Below are 18,023 nucleotides of genomic sequence, written 5' to 3'. Positions count from 1 at the left end.
TTATGCATTGTCATGGGCATATTATTTCATAGATGGTCGTGATATTGTGTGAAGGCATAGATGTGACTGGACATGACAGAAAGAAATACATTTTAAATCCACCAGTGCTACCTTAATGTGATAATGTGATAAATAAAAACCTTAATATAGTTTAAATAACCCAATTTGAATAGCTGTGTTAAAGCTAAATTCCCAGATTAAACATCAGTTAATAGTGTAGATATAAAAATTTAATGAACAGGGTGTGGCACTGTGATTTTTCTTGAGACAATAATGAGGGGTCGATAGCCTGTCAGAGGATGTTTTCCTGAATAATTAGTGTCTCAACAACAAAACAATAAGTAGACTGAAGCACATGACTCTTAACTTTCAATTTAGACCGAGTCCATCCTCATGTTGATATTTAGTAGTGATGGGATTTCCGGCTCTTTTTAGAGAACCGGCTCTTTTGGCTCGGCTCACTAAAAAGATCCAGCTCTTTCGGCTCTGAACCGGCTCTTTAGGTTGTTTTGCTTTAATTAATTTATTATTAACAACAATATAAAAGGAATTACTAATGTAAAAAAAAAAGTGGTTTTATTTATATATGTTTATATATAAATATATGCGGTGGCCCCTAGAGACAAAGCACGTACAAACTCCAAAAAGCACGTACAAAATACAAAACACATTTCTAGCGTTAACTGAACTTCCAAAACAGAGCTACCTAGATCATTTAAATTAAATTGTTTGTGTATTTATACACATGCACTCATTTATATTCAAATAATTTTAAAAAAAAATGTTCATTTACCTGTTACTAACACACACCAAATCCGGTCGCTGGTACTTGAATGGCTTTTGTAGCCAGTAGGTAACAAAAGCTCAACACTGCGCCTAGCATCCTGGAGCACTTCTGTTGTCTTTTGTACGTGTTTTGGAGTTTTTTACGTGCTTCTGAGTTTTTACGTGTTTTGGAGTTTATACGTGCTCCGGAGTTTTTATCTGCTTCGGATTTTGTAGGTGCTTTGTCTCTAGGGGCAACGTAAATATACTTTTATTTATTCACTCCACATAAAATTTAATAAATAAATCATTTAATACAAAAAACAACTATTCACATTTCAACTTTTAACTATTTAAATTTTTCCTTTTAAACAAATTTAAAGTGAAACAACACAAAACACTGCAAACCACAACACAATTAAATATAAATTAAAATATGAAAACAAAAAGAAGATGTACATTCTCTGTCATATGAGCCTGCATGAATAAACTTTCTGAATCCTTTATCATCCTCAACTAAAAATAGTTGTGGATGATTACTATACCTTTCTAATGTGACATTGTTGTCCCTGGCTCTCTTTCTCTCTCTTTCCCTCCCGCTCTGTTCCTGTGCTACTGTGAGTGTAACTACTGCCCCTCCCCCCTCTTCCCAGCGCAAAGCACAAGGCTCGCATGCGGAGTGAAGTGGAAAAAAAGTGCGAGCCTAGCTTAGCTTAGCATAAAAGCTAACAAGAGTGAATGGTTTAGGAGAATTTCTCAGCTTAACAGTAGTGTGGCATATTATCACATAAATGTTAAAATGAATGTTATACTTAAATGATCTCCCCTAATTGGGCAAAGTCTCATTTTTTCTGTCGAAGACATTTATTTTTATTTAACCGTTAAGATTGGTTTAGCTAGTTTAGCTTAACTTAAAAGACTCGAATCAGACATGGTTCATGTCTAAAGATAACAACATTTTTGCAGACTTGTAGAGATTGTATTTTTAGTTGTGGTGGTGTTTTGTCACATTTTGACAAAACCAGGCTAACAATCTTCCCCATTTTCCATCCCTGTTCTATGCTAAGTTCAAGCTTGGCTGCGTTGCCTTAACACTGTCACTGCTGAACAAAGAAAAACAACTTTTATTCAGTATTCCTGTAGGTCAGGTTTCTGCACATGATATGGACAAAATCAGGACTGACCAGTTGCACAACAGGGGAAATGTAGTGACTTGAATATTGTTGAGCAACGTAGGTTGAGTAAGTGGCCACGGTGTTTGTCCCAAACACTTTGGAATAGTGCAGTAGTTTGTTATTGATTACTTACAATTTCTGAGTAAAAAAGGTACATAGAACCATCCTGCAGAAAGTCTTTTACATGTATTATACCAAATCATAAATCATTTTGTTCCCTTTAATCTATATGTTTGATATTTGTGTGGTTTCAATGATTCTCCAGGTGATCTTTTCCAAGTAAAGGCTTAACCACTCTCAAGAGAAGCTTAGTTTAGTTTCACTATAGCTAAATACATTGTCATAAGGCAATTTACTTGAAATCTGTTAATTTGATTTCTTATCAGTATGACATTTCCTCACCACCAAAAACAGATTATCATCCGTTTTTGGTCAATGGTAAAGTCACTATGTCATCTCCTGACATATTTCTGCCTATTCAACGTATGACGTACAGTTCTGACACATGTGAAACTGAATTATCTCAAGGTGTCAATAAGCTGGCGGCAAGAAAGTAAAGTTTTTGCTGAATATTTTAAATCTTTCAAAACAGAGTGGTTCTTGCAATTTTCGGCCTTTTGCTCAGTAGCACTTCATACAAACATAAGAAATAACCTACAGTTTCTAAAAGGAGTCAGATGGTGCACACTGAAAAATCCATATCAGTGTGCTCTGTGCTACTCAAAAAAACTCTCCAAAAGCTGCAAGAAGAACTAAGAATGGAGAATTAATATAGTACAGTGCAAATGTCATAAGCCAATTTGACAAATTGCTCATCACCACTGGCTAAAATGCAGGCCCAAAATGACAGAGCCTACAGATAGTTATGGACGCTGTTGTTTCTATGAGGTTAACACGTCACATCAGGAGAAAGGCTTTGGCATACAGCTTAACCTTTAACTCACTTAGACAATACTGAAGCCATTATGACGAAAGAAACATCAAACAAGTGCAGCTAAAGGGAATTCACGAATTTCATATTTACATCAGTACCATTCACATTTTCATCACAAATAAGAGATTTTGATGTCGATAGGTGACAAATCAACAGCTGATTATCATCTTTTCCTGTAAAATTCAGTTTTTCACTGCCAACAAGGTAGTTTACAATCAGTGTGTCCTGAAGCGTCATTACCAAGGAACCCAGGATGTACTACAGGGGAGACGTTTGTTTTCTCTCGTATCAGGAGGCTGAGAAGAAATGCTCTGTGTAGCTTCCTTCCTGTCGCGTTGAACGGAACCACAGCGAACCCTAATTTAACCTCAGTGCACAGGATACTGTAAACAATCCACTCACAGGTTATATTGGTTTTGGTTTATTCCCCCAAAACTTATTGGTAGACACAAAGCATATTCTTATTGGAATCTCAAGTTTACACCTCATCTGGTGTTTATTACGTCTTCTAATAGAAAAAGTTTTCTAGTTCTGTTCTCCACCAGCTAGTTGCTGCTAATTTTATTAAGGAAAGCAAAATAGGTCAGTTTCAAGTGACAACACCAAAACAATGAGCTCAAAGAGGCTAAAACAACCCCCAGAGATGACTGCATCAGCAGTAATTTGTGACAGCTAAATAAATGGCGAATTTACCATTACACTTAAGAATGCATATTTAATTTGCTTTAATCCATATTCATTAACCTGACAAGACAAAAAAAACTGTAAAAAAAATCAGATTTTGTGCTTTTCTAAGTTTTTGAAACATACCACAAGACAGTGTTGGATTTTATTTAAAAGAAAAAAGAGTAACCACAAGTAAGTAACATGTTCTTTATTGCTTTTTTAAATCTGCAGCTGAAAGATGTAAGATGTTGGTTCCTGTAATGGTGCTGTTGTACTGACATTCAGACTGAACATTCATAATAACATACTCGAACTGGGCTGACATCATTCCTTTTGATGTTTATTTAGATGCAACTCCATATGTTGTGGAGGCCACAGAGAAGCAAACCATTTATATAGACTCTGAAAGCTCTGAATTGGATGAAAACCAACATATGGTGCTCTGTGATTACTAGATCTTCATTAACTTTGAATCCCAAACACCAGCAATGTCACAACCACCATATCCAGTACAGTTTTCTCAAACTTTCAGACCGCAACTCTGGTCTTCTAAGATTGTTGTTCTTCTACTATCATTAACTTCCAGTCTTTTAATCCAGCACTTAATTAATGACTTAATAAAAACAAGTGGAAACAGGTTAAGCTAGAACTGTCCTATATTGCAACATCATATTTATTGGTAAATAATTACAGGACAGAATGTCCTCACGTTGACAAAATAATGGAGTAACTCATCAGGACATTTCACCTCTGCAAGGATCTGCATGGAGATAGGCACACGGTCCTCACAACATCAGCACTGAATGAGAGTTTAGCTGCACACAGATTCCACATGCATGTGTTTGGATCTCTGTGTGATAGACACAGCTTGTCCCAGGTACTCACTGCACCGTATGTCTTTGAGTATTTCTTAACCATGTCCTGGAAAAGGCGAGCTAGACCTGTTTAGCCACCTATTTCCCGTAATGCCCCTCCTCTGCTGCTGTCTCCTCCCATTTCCCTCAGGTCCCCTCCTCCCCCTTCTCTCCCCCTCTTTCTCTTTCTCCCTTCACACTGTAAATAGTTGCTGACTACACCAGCTCCACCTGAATGAATTTGCTATCAACTCACAAAATTAGACAGAAATTACTACAGGGTAGTCCTTTCCTCATTGCATTTATTATAAACAGGAGGTTTCTTTTAATGGCATTTATACACTTCCCTTATTTACTTACATACTTCTCGATTACATAAGTTATGGGAATTTATCAGATTGCAATATATTACTAAATATAGAAACAAAAACTGGATATTTTTGTCCTACCCTGTGCACAAATAAGAAATTTAGACTAAAGCTGACTTCACACTATAAAGCTCTGTGTTTTTCAGTTACCTCAGTTTTGCATGGGGATTTAAAGAGTCCGTTCACTTTTGTGACTAATATTGATCTGAATTAACAGATCAATAACAATGCCAGGATCAAAACTAGCTCTCTTTCCCACTGATTTGTCTATGAAGTTTGGAGCATGCCTTTACTTCCATTCTCTGATCCTACAATTTCCAAACTTCCTGCTGCACATTTTAATGATAGGTATTGTACAGTATGTGTTGCTAGAACAGCTCCTTATGCAAGACCCAACTCATGTTCAGAGCAGGGAAAATCCCATGTAGCTGTTGCTGTGAATGTTTGACTAGAAACAGTATATACCTGTCTGTTGATGAGTGTTCAGCAGACATGTGTGGCCTCATTGTTTTCACTGATTATTTTTCATGTGAGGCACACACACACAAACATCCACCCAATCCAACCCAAATCAGGAAGTGTATTAGCCACTGCTGAAAATACTTTTAAAGTAGCAGTAAGTACAAATTTGCACACAAAGGAGTTGACTTTTGTACTTCAGTGTTACCCAATGAAAATTGGTACCAAATGTATAGCATTCAAAAACATGATTTAAAACGAGCAGGAACCAAACAAAGACGGACTGAACTCCATCATGATCAAGTGTATAGTTTGTCTGTGTGACTTGTCTTTTCAAATCACCACATTTAGTTTTTTCTAATCAGAGACCATAGCTGAATGACCTACAGCTATTTGGCTAGCTAGTTTGTTTAGCAATTACAAAGGATGCTAAATTTGGCTAGTCAAAAACTGGCTTAAAATGAACCTGCTTGAAAAAACAAAACAGCCACACTGTTACACTGCTACAGCTTTAACTTTAAGCCTTGTTAATCCAATAGAACAAGCAGTAAAATGTAAACAGAAAGGACAGTATTTAAGCTAGCTTATTCAGTCCAGACATAACTGAACTGAATAAGCTAGCTTATACCGGACCTAAGTTTAATTTGCTAATTTTCCAATAGACAGGTTTAAGTTTAAGCTTATTGTACTAAAGCTTATTCTGGAAACTAAAAATACAATTTAAATAGAATATGCTATAAAAATATATTATAGAAAAAACAAACAAACAAAAATGCAGCACTAAGAGCTTACTAGTTTAGTCCTTTAAAACAGAGTACAAAGTTCTTGAAGCAAGCCAAAACTGCCATCATTCATTACTAGAATGATTGCAGCTTACTGACCATGGCCTGATATATTTTTTGCGATAGGTTATTTACTTTACTACAGCTGCTTTTTGAGTATTGTGGTTTCATTTCTAGCTCCTTCCAGAGTTCCCAAATCATGTCTCACCACTGAAAAAAATGTCATGCTGATTCAATTTATCAATATGGTTAGTCAAGAAAATCCTAAGTGCACTTGTGATAAGGAGATATGCCTGCTCCCACTGAAACTATTGCAGCTCTTTACTAGCCTACTGCATCAACATGGAACTGCAAATGGCTGGTGCACTGATACTGGTTCAGCTGTTGATTATTTGATTGCAGAACAAAAGGATTCAGTGTCATGATGCCTTCGCATCAGATGACTTAATAATAATTGCCTGCATTACAACACAGTTACCTAGTTTGACTCCTTTGCCTCTACAGTCGTGACATTACTGCATTTCCCTTTTTTGACAAGCAGCCACTCAACTGTGTCAACACAATGTGGCAGACAGACGCATTAAGTGGACACGGACTTCGAATAGCTTCTGTACGTTCCACCAACATTTTTCTCTTGGCAGTTCCACTTTTGTTAGAGTTTGTTTATTCCCCTCTGTCATGTATATTTGTACAATACCAAGTAGTTGACACAAAGAGGAAGGGTGAAGCTGTGTGTGTAAAAAAAGTACGCTCAACACTCTCAGGCCATTCCAGCGTGCTGCCCATAAAAAATACAGCAGGAACCCTGGAAGTTCAGAATGAGTGCTGAAATTGACATGTCAGATATACGGCACTGGGGAAAGGTTAGGGATTATTTGAACTAATCTTTACTATGATCACCACCTATTTCGGTTGTGTAAACACAGGAATATACAGGGCAAGTTTCTGGCTGCCCCGCCAAATTTATTTCCAATTGATTTAAATGTACATCTCAGAGGCTCTTACAAAAAACTTTCTTTTGGTTCCTCTTCATTTTGGTGATTTCTTGCTCATTCAGCATTAGCGGGGAATAGATTGCCTGTCTTACAGCTCCAAGACCCAAACCAAGTTTATACTGCTGGGTTCTTTGTGCTCAAAGAGAAGAACAAACAAAAAGGGACTAGGAAGTATGAAGCAACCAGAACCCTTGGAACGTCAACAAAAAATAGCAATTTTTAGCTTTATAAAGGGAACAGTTACAGTAACTGTTACTGTCATTGCTAAAAATTGTGGGTGGGTACTGAGTTCAACTAAACTCTTTCAGTTTTGAAAAAAAGGTGGAAGTGATATCCAGTGGGAGAGAAGAAACTGCTGACCAACAATGTGATAGCGTACAACACATAACCAGAGCTTGGAATGTGTGTTAGCTAGCAGATGTCAGGGTTTGTTTTTTTTCTTTTGAACTTTAATCAGCATCCGCTTCATAGGTTAGTTTTTTTCTTTAAACTAAGCAACTCTAGAAACTTTTATCTAGCTTTGTCAAAAGGTTGCTTTTTTTCCCAAGTTTTATGCTAAGCTAAGCTGCCTAAGCTAAGCTATTGTGGTTTTGCAGTCGTGTAACCGCTACATGTTAACTTTTCTGAAATTTTGGTGATGCTTTGGGCCCAGTGACATACGCCTACAGACTGGTCACATACCACTGTTCACGATGGAAAAATGTGTTTTCCCTGACTAGGTTGGCAAAAACCTCAATCTTATTGCTTTAGTCACTAGCAGATTGTTGCAGTCACCTGTAGTTTGCACTGAAGACACCAACTTGTCTGCAAACACTAAACCAAGTACTAGTGAAACAGTGAGAAGTGTGAGACAAAAATGAAGCAGAGAATATTGATCTACAGTAAAAAAAAATAGAGCCTTTTAAAATGTGTTGGTCGTGCTGAGATACAACTGATAATTTGATACATTTGTTTCTGACAGTTTAAGCCCAAAGTAGCATTTCTTTATCATGTAGAAATACTGAGAAGTATCATTAAAACTGCTCTTCTTTTTCTTGTATCAAAATATCTAAGGGATTAAATGTGTAGTTAAAGTGTATTTAATGTTTTTACTTTCATGTTTAAAGTGTATTTAATGTGACAGATAGGAGCGTTTCACTGGTCCGGCTCACTTAAGATCAAAGTGAGTTGCCTGTGGCCCACAACGTAAAATGAATCTGACATCCCTGCCATAGAGGTTACCTAACCCTTATTTTGAAAAACCTGTCTTTCGATAATAGTATTCTTTCAATTTGCTTTCACAGTCCTGCTTCGGTGTTACAGCATTTTTGTGCATCATCAAAAAGTGTTTACCAAAGAATGCAAGCTTGATACAACCCAACATGTTTGGCATCATGTGGGACAAGATTTACAAAAAGTTCCAGATTAGATTTTTCCCAGAAGAGTGGCAGATGCAGTATTTTTACAACCAACAATCACACTTACAAATCCACAACCTTTTAGCATGTAATAAATTAAATATCTTTAGTTCTGTGAATTAACTCAAGTGTAAAAATCATTCTTCTTCCAATATCATCACAATCTGAAAAGGTCACAGGTCACAGTTGCATGGCACGAACCCCTAAATATCAGAAGCATCATCAGTTCAACAGTCTTCCCCCACTCAGTGTCACCACAGGCAGAGACTTGGATTCGCACCTTTGGCCCTGGATTCTGACACCATCATGCCACAAAAAGGCAGCCTCGGTATTGTACACCTACGCTGTGAGATCACACTGGTGTTTTCTGTAGTCCCACCCTAGGGAATCTAATGTGACAATGCTGCGCACACCCCACCCCCACCCACCCACATGCACCAACAGTGCTTGACATCACAGGACTCCCTCCTGGTTCTTAGTGGTTTTTTAAACCACACTGTACACCTCCTTTGCTCACGCTCACAGCAGCGGAGTCACAGATCACCCCCTCAGTTAACTGACGTTACCGAGAGCTAGTGAACGCATCCTCAAGCCAATCTCACACAACAGGTTAAAAGTCAAATCTTGAAGCTGCTGTCAGCAATATTTCTGACAACAGAAGTCTTATAATGCTAATATATATATATGTCTATATCTATAGATATAGACATATATATAGATATATATTCTACTCGGCAAACAAGTATCCATCTTCTGTTAGTGTCAGAGGTGTGAAACTGTGTCAGCGGCATGTTGTTTCTTTTTGCTAAGCAGGTTACAGAGGATAACACAGATGTTATCAGGTCTTAGCAACTTTACTGTCTAGATAGAGGAAATTGTGTCATCTTGGGTGCATTAGAGTGGGGACAGGAGACTTTGTAGTGTAGTATTTTCTTTGGTTACCAAAAGCTGTTCACTCACATTTCACATTCTGACTGCCTGTTATAGGTTTTGTAATAAAAATCCAAACATCAGCAACGTGTTGATGACTCTCGTCAGATTATATTAAAAATGACTGCATATTAGTTAGTAAAACCATGGTTTTTAAACAAAAACGTGTTCTTTGTTTAATTACAGAGTACAAACAGGGGAAATTCCCTTTCATCTGTAATATTAAAGCCCACAGAACTGCGTCAGTCTTATCTGATGAGTCACAGCACCCTCTGTTGGACAAAAGCACAAGGTGCAAATGTTTTTTAAGTTGATGACATTCTGAGATGACCTCACACGTCACCCAATTTCGTCTGCCTTTGCTTTTTTTCCCCTCTCAGGGGTGTAATGACTGTTTTACCTGTAAATACTGAATTTTTGACTCAGGTCTGTATATATATATACGGTATATATGGTGGTGTATAAATATATACACCACACCAGACAAGACCCCAGGGGCAGGCTTTGTAGAGATGCCCCTGAGACAATTCAGCACATAACAGCAGGGTGTAAGGTGCTAGCAGTCAGGGCATACATGGAATGTCATGAATGTCATGACCAAGTGGCTGGCATAGTATCATACAGGTCATACTGTGCCAAGCACGGCCTGGAAGTCCCAAGGTCAAAATGGGAGATGCCCCCTAAGGTGGATGAGAATGACCAGGCTAACATCCTGTTGAACTTCCAGATACAGACAGACAAACTGGTAATGGCTAACCAACTAGACATAGTGGTGGTGGACAAGTAGTGGAAGATGGCTGTAGTGACAGATGTAGCTATACCGAATGATAGCAACATCAGGAAAAAGGAAGTCGAGAAGCTCAACAAGTACCAAGGGCTGGGAGAATAGCTTGAGAAGATGTGGAGGATAAAGACAACAGTGGTCTCAGTAATCAGGTAATCTGACTACTCGGTACAGTGACCCCCCCCAACCTGGGCAAGTCACTCTAGGAGATCAGACGCAGTCCTAGGAACAGCAAAGATACTGCGCAGGAGCCTTGAGCATCTGGTAGAGGACCGGAGGATGAAGGATAAAGACCGCCTGCAGGGAGAGAGGGAAATTTATACCATCCAAGGTGTACACTCAGTGCAGGGGAACAATATGAAAACAGTGCCACCGAGACTGGAGATAGAGTAATACTGGAAGAGCATGTGGGAGAAGGGACCCATAACAACAATGCTCAGTGGCTAGCAGAGCTAAGACCAGACCACAGCAACCTCTCTGAACAGGAACCAGTAAGCATCACAGTGGAAGACATCCAAGAAAGTTTAACAAGATCAACAGGACCCTGAGAGCCTTCATCAGGAGTTTGTTGATCACTAGAGGCCAACTTTGAGCCAATACCACAAGTCACCATCAAGTGTGGGATCTGTAGTTGGAAGAAGTGTAAATGGTAACAAAGAGAGGGAAAGGAGTCAGGAGGGGAATGTACTACCAGAAGGCAACACTGTAGACATTAAGGACAAAGAGTGGGGAAGTTTTTAATCATATGGATGGCATTTGGATTTAAATTAAAATAAAATGAAATAAAATTAAGATTCCAGATTTAAAATGAAGCCACAAAGGACAATGATTTGTCCAGGAGCATTTTGAGGCAGAAATGAAAGGAAAGGTAGCAAACACAGAGAAAGAAACAGAGAAAATAGCTCTGAATAAAATGTAAAAAGACTTTCAAATACCAAAAATGATTTCATAGAATTAAAGGAAAGCATTAGAAATGTGCATGAAGAAACAAGAAAGACCTCAGCATTAATATTTAGACTTGGACAAGACTAAGACTTTTCCTTAAACAGATATTTCCTGTTTATTTTATTTCAGAAAATAAAAGTTAAGTCTAACCTCACAGATGTCAGAGAACTCACAAAATTAACCGCATAAGGTCATATTTTGGCATAATAGATAGAAAATTTACTTAAATGATGCATTTTGTCAACATTACACTACAGGTCCACAGAGTACTTCACACTGCAGTAACTGAGCTATCACTGTCAAAAGGTTCCTCTGTGGAACAGTGGAGTGGAACGCGGGGGCAAACACCAATTTTGGGCTACTTTTTTGACAGTGAGAGCTCAGTTACTGCAGTGTAACTCCACACCAGATGGTGGCGGTAAAGCGTCTATTCTATGTTTTTAAACAACGATAAAAAAAAAACCCAAAGGAGAAGTGGAACTACGGAGTAACCTAAAAATCAAACTGGATCTGGTTGAGTTGTTGCGAATGGAATCAGGAAGTAAAAGTTATCAGGCCTTATTTCAGTTTTTAAAAGAGGGGAACCTGTTTGGCAGGATTTGAGAATATTTTTTTTGTCGTCGTTCCAGACCATACTCCATACCAGTTGGTGGCGGTAATGCACCTTTCAATTGTTTGCCAACCGCCAATATAACTGTAAGAAAGAAGAAGAAGAAGAAGAAGAGGAAATACGGGTAGGCAGTAGTGGAAGGAGATTCTGCGAGGGCTCTATATTATTTGTGTACTGTGCACATATATTTTGCTATGGATTCACAGCCCCCGACACGGCCATGGGAAAGGCGGATTCCTGGCTCAGTTGGTGCACCTTTAAATTACAGGTGAGCGAATTTCGGAGGGGCCGCAGTCGCGAGAAGTCCCTCGTGTTTACAGCTGCAGCTGCTCGCAGTTGAAATGCTAAAGTTGTCGCTGTCACTTCGTGCAGGAGTTGTTAGACGACAGTTGACATTTTGTTTTAATAATTGACACGATGGTGAAAATTATTGCAAAACGATGAGTCGTGTTTGCGATTGTAAGAGTAATTGGTTGCCATTAAAAATGCCCCAAAAACAAAAACGGCAACTAATTATTTATCTGCACAGCCGTATAAGTGGCTAACTGCTAGTTTGGTCCTCTGAGGCCGTGTCCTAGGCAGTGCGTCTCGCTAGATTTCTCTCTCTTCTGTTGATTGAGCGTTTTTGTTTGTTTGTTTTGTTGCAATTCTGGTTAACAAGTGAAATTAATAAAAGCCCCAGAAATATTTGAATTGCATTTTTGTTTGTTCTGTAGTTGTTAACAGTCAATTCAGAAGAAAATGTAGCTGCTGTCTTCCTGTTGCTGTTTGCCAACAAACTCAGTTCCTTCGCCCGATAATTTCCTGCAGAAAATGCATATAGAGATATAGCCTCTGCAGAGCGTCTAGGGTCTGGCCCGGGGCCTCCTGGTTGTCCATGCTTGGAACGCCTCACCTAGGAGGCGTCCTTGCCAGATACCTAAATCGTCTCATCTGCCTCTCTTCAGTGTGAAGGAATAGCAGTTCTACGCTGAGCCCCTTTCGAGTAACTGAACTCTTCACCCTGTCTTTAAGGGAGAGGCCAGCCACCCTTAGAGAAGCTCTTGTTTTTTTTGGTTTTTTGTCCATTTGTCAGTCCTCTGCTCACCTGTCCCCAAACTCGTAAACAAGACCCAGAGAAGATTAAACTCCTCCGCTTGCTGCTGCAAGTCATATTTTTTTAATTGTCTTATTATTATATTCGGATAATTATAAAAATATATGTACAACAGTTTGTTTATGCTGTCCGCTGGCATTTGTGTATATACAGCAGTATTCTCAAACAAGCAATAGTGAACGCACCAGTGTGAGGCAAATTCCACAATCACAGTTCAATCAGTCCCCCCCCCCCACCTGACACTTTTTTCCACTTTAAGGGGGGAAATGGAATTAAATCTGCACACATCTTTATCTTTTTTGGACATATCAACATATCCTTTTAAGGTTAAGAGAATATGGTCATCAGATTGGAGAAGCTGAACAATCAGAGCTGTGATAATGATATTTGAGGTGTGTTGACTGGTTCATAACGTCAGCTCACATGAGAAAACATCCCATGCTAAAAGTTGCCGGTAGCTGCTGGTTGATGGTGAGCGGCACTGTGAATTTACTGTGTATTTTCCACAGTCTGTACAGATGAAGAGTAGCAGAGCTGGAGATGAGACGGGAGGAAGAGTTGACTCAATTCAATTACAGTTTATGTATATAGCATTAATCACTAGTGATGGGCAGATGAAGCCCCATGAAGCACTGAAGCTTTTCATCCAATTGGTTCACCCCAACGCGAAGCTTCATTTGCTCTAGCAGGACACCTACTGGACGTAAAAATAATAGCTGGCATGAATTTGAAGAGTGTGGCATTTTGCACACAGCCTGTAAATGTCAACAACAAAAGGAGTGTGTAAAACATGTATATTGTAGTGATGGCAGTATACTGTGTATATTTATAGTGGCAGTATGGGAAATGATTATTTGGAAATGCTTGAAATGGAAATGATCATTTACTGTGAGGTGAGGTGTGGTTGGGGTGTGGACAGTAGTTGTGCTTTTGTAACGTTGAGGTATGGACAGCTACACACTGAGGCTTTGAGCCTCAGTCCTGCCTGTTCACATTTTATTCTGTAAAAACTAAATTTTCACTGCTTTTATGGCCTTTTTAGTGGGGAGAACATAGCTGGGATTTAATGATTTAACAAATCTTTTGAATCCTTTGTCCTCCACAATGCTAAATGGCTGGGAGTCCTCAATCACCATGCTGACCAGGTCTTCATCTATTTGAGATTGTTCTCCTGAGGAAAGACAATAAAGATAAAGCACAAATATAAATATCACACACGTAACTTATAACAGTTGTATAATATTGTTATATCATTTAGTAACATTACTGCATCCTATATTATCATTGCATTTGATGGCTCACCTGGTCTTGCTCCACAATCGGTGTTCCCCTTATTCTCATGCAAAGCTCTGTAGTGCCTAAGCATGGATGAGGTGTTGTTGTTATAGCCCAGCTCCCTGGCACATAGCAAACACTTCACCTTGTACAAAAGTCAAGACAGCTTAACATAAATTGTATTGCACCATCAGTATCATGAAAATACATCTTCTGTAGAAATTTACATACCTTGTTGGGAGGAATAAGATCAAAATGTTCCCACACAGGGGAGGACATCCTCCTCTTCTTAGCTGGCTCCATTCTCTCCTGACTTTCTCTCCTCACTCTCATAAACCTCCAAACTGTCTCCAAACTCTCACTAACCGCAACTCTCCATCAAACACCCACATTTTGAATGAAGTCTGAGGGGTTTATATCGCTGTCATATCTCGCGGCAAAGTTCGAACCACTTCATGAACCAGTCACGTGGTACAGCCGGGCAGCGAGGCTTCGGACGTCATCATTTTCAGCTCCTCCCATAAATGAAGCAAGCCTCGATACGCGCTTCGCGGAAACGCCCCCTCCATTACGCGACACACGCTCCGAAGCCTCGATACAGAACGTCCCATCACTATTAATCACAACAACAGTCACCTCAAGACACTTTATACGGCAAGGTGGAGGTCCTATTGTAATACAGAGAAAACTAAATGATCAAAACAACCCTTTTGAGCGAGCACTTGGTGACTGTGGGAAGGAAAAACACCATTTTAACTGGAAGAAACTTCCAGCAGAACCAGGTATAGGGAGGGGCAGCCTCTGAGGACTGGTTGGGGTTGAGGGGAGGGAGAAAGGACAAAGGACACGCTGTGGAAGAGAGCCACTCTATAGAATAGAATAATCCTTTAATTGTCCCACAAGGGGTAATTTGGTTGTAACAGCAGCCAGAAAGACACACATACAAACAAACAGTACACAGGACAGAAACGTACACAATTTTTCTTACATATTTACATATTTGAGCTGTTGAGCAGTTTGTGGACTGTGGTTTAGCTTGACTCCATGACGTTTCTGAACTAATGCTTTGCTCAATTAATGTTGCAATGAATTATGGGTGGATTTTACTGATATTCTATCTTTATGTTGTCACCAAACAGATCTACAGATTTGGGACTAGCTAGAGGCTCCTCCACCTCTGCTGGCCCTTCTGTCCTGCCCAGGATGGCGCCCCCGGTGCCCCCTCGTCAGGTCCAGCAGTCCTACCGTCCATCCTACAGCTCCTTCTCCCAATCTTACAGCCCCTATGGGAGCTCCATCTATGGTGGCTACAGTCCTTACAGCTACGGCTATGGTGGAGGCTATGGTAGCGGCTATGGTGGCGGCTACAGCCTGGGAGGATACAGACACACACCTCACCTTGAAGACGTCCCCCCCAGCAGGTTTGTGCAGCAGGCAGAAGAAAGTAGCCGCGGTGCCTTTGAGTCCATCGAGAGCATCGTCCATGCGTTTGCTTCAATAAGCATGATGATGGACGCCACCTTTTCTGCGCTACATAACGGTTTCCGTGCCGTACTGGAAGTAGTCAACCACGTCACACGACTGCGCGTGCACCTCACCCGGGTTTTGTCAAAGTTTGCTCTGGTGCGCACATTGCACTACTTGTACCGCTTGGTGCAGAAGCTGCTCGGGCGGAGGCTAGACCCTGAGGTCGAAGCCCTGTGGCCCAACCCCAGTGAGGCCACTGGTATGAGATCATCCAGAGAGATGGAGGACCAGGCAGTTAAATCCTGGCCCATCTTAATGTTTTTTGCTCTAGTCTTGGGTGTACCCTACCTTATCTGGAAGCTGAGCTCCACTGCTGACTCTGAAATCAAAGGTAAGGCTTGCAGATGGAACAGCAAGCACTCACATATTCATAAAGATACATTTTGTTTTGTTGTTTGCAATACACATGTAAAGATGAGTCTGCTTGTATGACATCATGTGCCTTTCTGTAACTCTGTGGCAAATAAATTGGGTATCATAGCTCCATATGCCATTAGTCACTTTACAACTGACAGTACAAAGCAAGTGGACTTGTTTTTAATTAAAACAAGTTAAAATTATGAATGTCTTTAATTCAGTTTCCTTGCTTGATTTAGACACTAACTGGGCAAGTGGGGAGGACGACCACGTGGTGGCCAGAGCAGAATATGATTTTACAGCTGCTTCTCAGGAGGAGCTTTCTATGCAAGCTGGAGAGATGCTCAACCTCGCTCCTAAAGGTGATGAGCTTTTTACTGGCTGCGGGACATTTGATTCTGAGTGCTTTGACCAAAAACCTTCTATTTTTGTTTTCCTTATCTTGGGAATAACAGATGAGGGCTCTTCTTTTGTGTGAGCGTGCACCATGTTTACAACTATCACAGTGTTTTCCTCTTCCTCGTGTGTAGAGCTACAGCCCCGTGTGCGTGGCTGGCTCCTGGCCAGTGTGGACGGTGAGACCACAGGGCTCATCCCAGCCAACTACGTTAAGATCCTCGGCAAGAGGAGAGGCCGCCGGGCCGCAGATATGGAGAGGCTCGCTCAGGCCCAGCGGGCGAACACACAGGAACCCCAAACAAGCTTGGCTGCACAAATGCAGACAACTGGAGCCCAAGGCTTTACCCCGGACCCCGCCTCTGCCTCTGCCTCAGCCTCTTCTTCTGCCTCGGCTTCCTCAGAGGACCTTCTGGAGTCAGCGTACAGGGAAACACCTGCTTCATTCAATCAGGGATCATCCACCTCCACCATGCCCTCCAACACACCACTTAACATCCCTGAAAAGACTGATCCATGATCTTTGTGTCCATAAATGTTCATTCATAACAGCGGTTTGCTCAGTGTGTAACTCTGGAGCTTAACTAATAATCTGCTGTTAGTTCATATTTTGGGGTGGTGGACAATCCACAGACCTCATCAGGAACTGTTAAAGTAATTTTCGATTCAATTTTTTTTAACGCAGTATGGCCCTTCTTATTACTTGCCAAGAATTGTTTCCATGCACAAGGCTCACTGCGTCTGAAAATCTGAGCTGAATTTTTATTTTTAAACTCAAAGCTTTTACAAAAATAAACAAATGAGTATTCTAAAATGTGTTTTTAGGCGCACTGGCACATTATGTGTACAAGGACAGTGTAAGAACACAGTTAAGGTGTTTTGTTTGATCATGTGATCACATTTTGTTTTGACCCTCACATGTTTGGGTTTCTGTATAGTTTTCTGTGACGTTAATTTGATCTATTCAGAATAAGAAAGGGGTGAATTTTGCACATTTTCAACAGTTACCATTCAGAAATTTTTGGAATATTTAATATGATTATTATGAAAATAAATAATTTAAAAATCGTTTTTGTCCATTGTGCTATAAGGTATCAAGTGACAATGTTAGAAATTTTGTCAAGATTTTCAATTTCAAAACTTGGACCCAACTGTTTAGTTTATGCTAATTTAAATGACATATTAGTATAATATAATTTCATTTAATTTGTTTTTAAGTCTGACTTTATGGCAGAAGCACTTGATTTGCGACCACTGTCTCCAAGCAACAGGACGCCTGCTGCACTGCGCCAACAGTGACGAGTCACCGTTGCAGATACAGACCGAATAAACGCGTTTTGTTAATCGAAAGTGTTCTGGGGGTAGATTTTTATGTAGTATTTTGATAGTGTAACCTGCCGATAGCATTTTCTGTGTTGTCGGCTTAATGACATACATACGGCAATTTAAGTAGCCACTTGCTCAGCTAACTGTATGCTAGCTAGAAGCTAATGCTACCTTCCATGGCTATCGGAATTACTGAGGCAGAGTTGAGCCTGAAGGCACATTTTTGATGTTCTAGTTCACTTTCGCCTTTGGTTTAAATGTCATCGCATAGCCACCGTGCTCAAACGCGTTGAGAGAGAGAGCTAAATACGTCGGTGTAAATCCCACCAGAAGGTATGACGCAATAGGACGGACCACATCACTAGTGACCGTCGTTTGATAT

General features: G+C 40.1%; 1 protein-coding gene across 1 annotated transcript; it reads left to right on the top strand.

Annotated features, from left to right (window-relative positions):
* Positions 1-11,750: 11,750 nt before the first annotated feature.
* Positions 11,751-17,383, top strand: pex13 (peroxisomal biogenesis factor 13). Its single transcript, XM_026190736.2, has 4 exons — positions 11,751-11,932; positions 15,175-15,893; positions 16,159-16,281; positions 16,450-17,383. Exons 1-4 carry the CDS (start codon positions 11,859-11,861, stop codon positions 16,833-16,835), a joined length of 1,302 nt encoding a protein of 433 aa, XP_026046521.1. The 5' UTR covers positions 11,751-11,858; the 3' UTR covers positions 16,836-17,383.
* The last annotated feature ends 640 nt before the right edge of the window (positions 17,384-18,023 follow it).

Source organism: Astatotilapia calliptera, chromosome 13 (genome assembly GCF_964374335.1).
Source record: "Astatotilapia calliptera chromosome 13, fAstCal68.1, whole genome shotgun sequence".
NCBI lineage: Eukaryota > Metazoa > Chordata > Actinopteri > Cichliformes > Cichlidae > Astatotilapia > Astatotilapia calliptera.
This window is presented reverse-complemented; position numbering and strand designations above follow the sequence as displayed.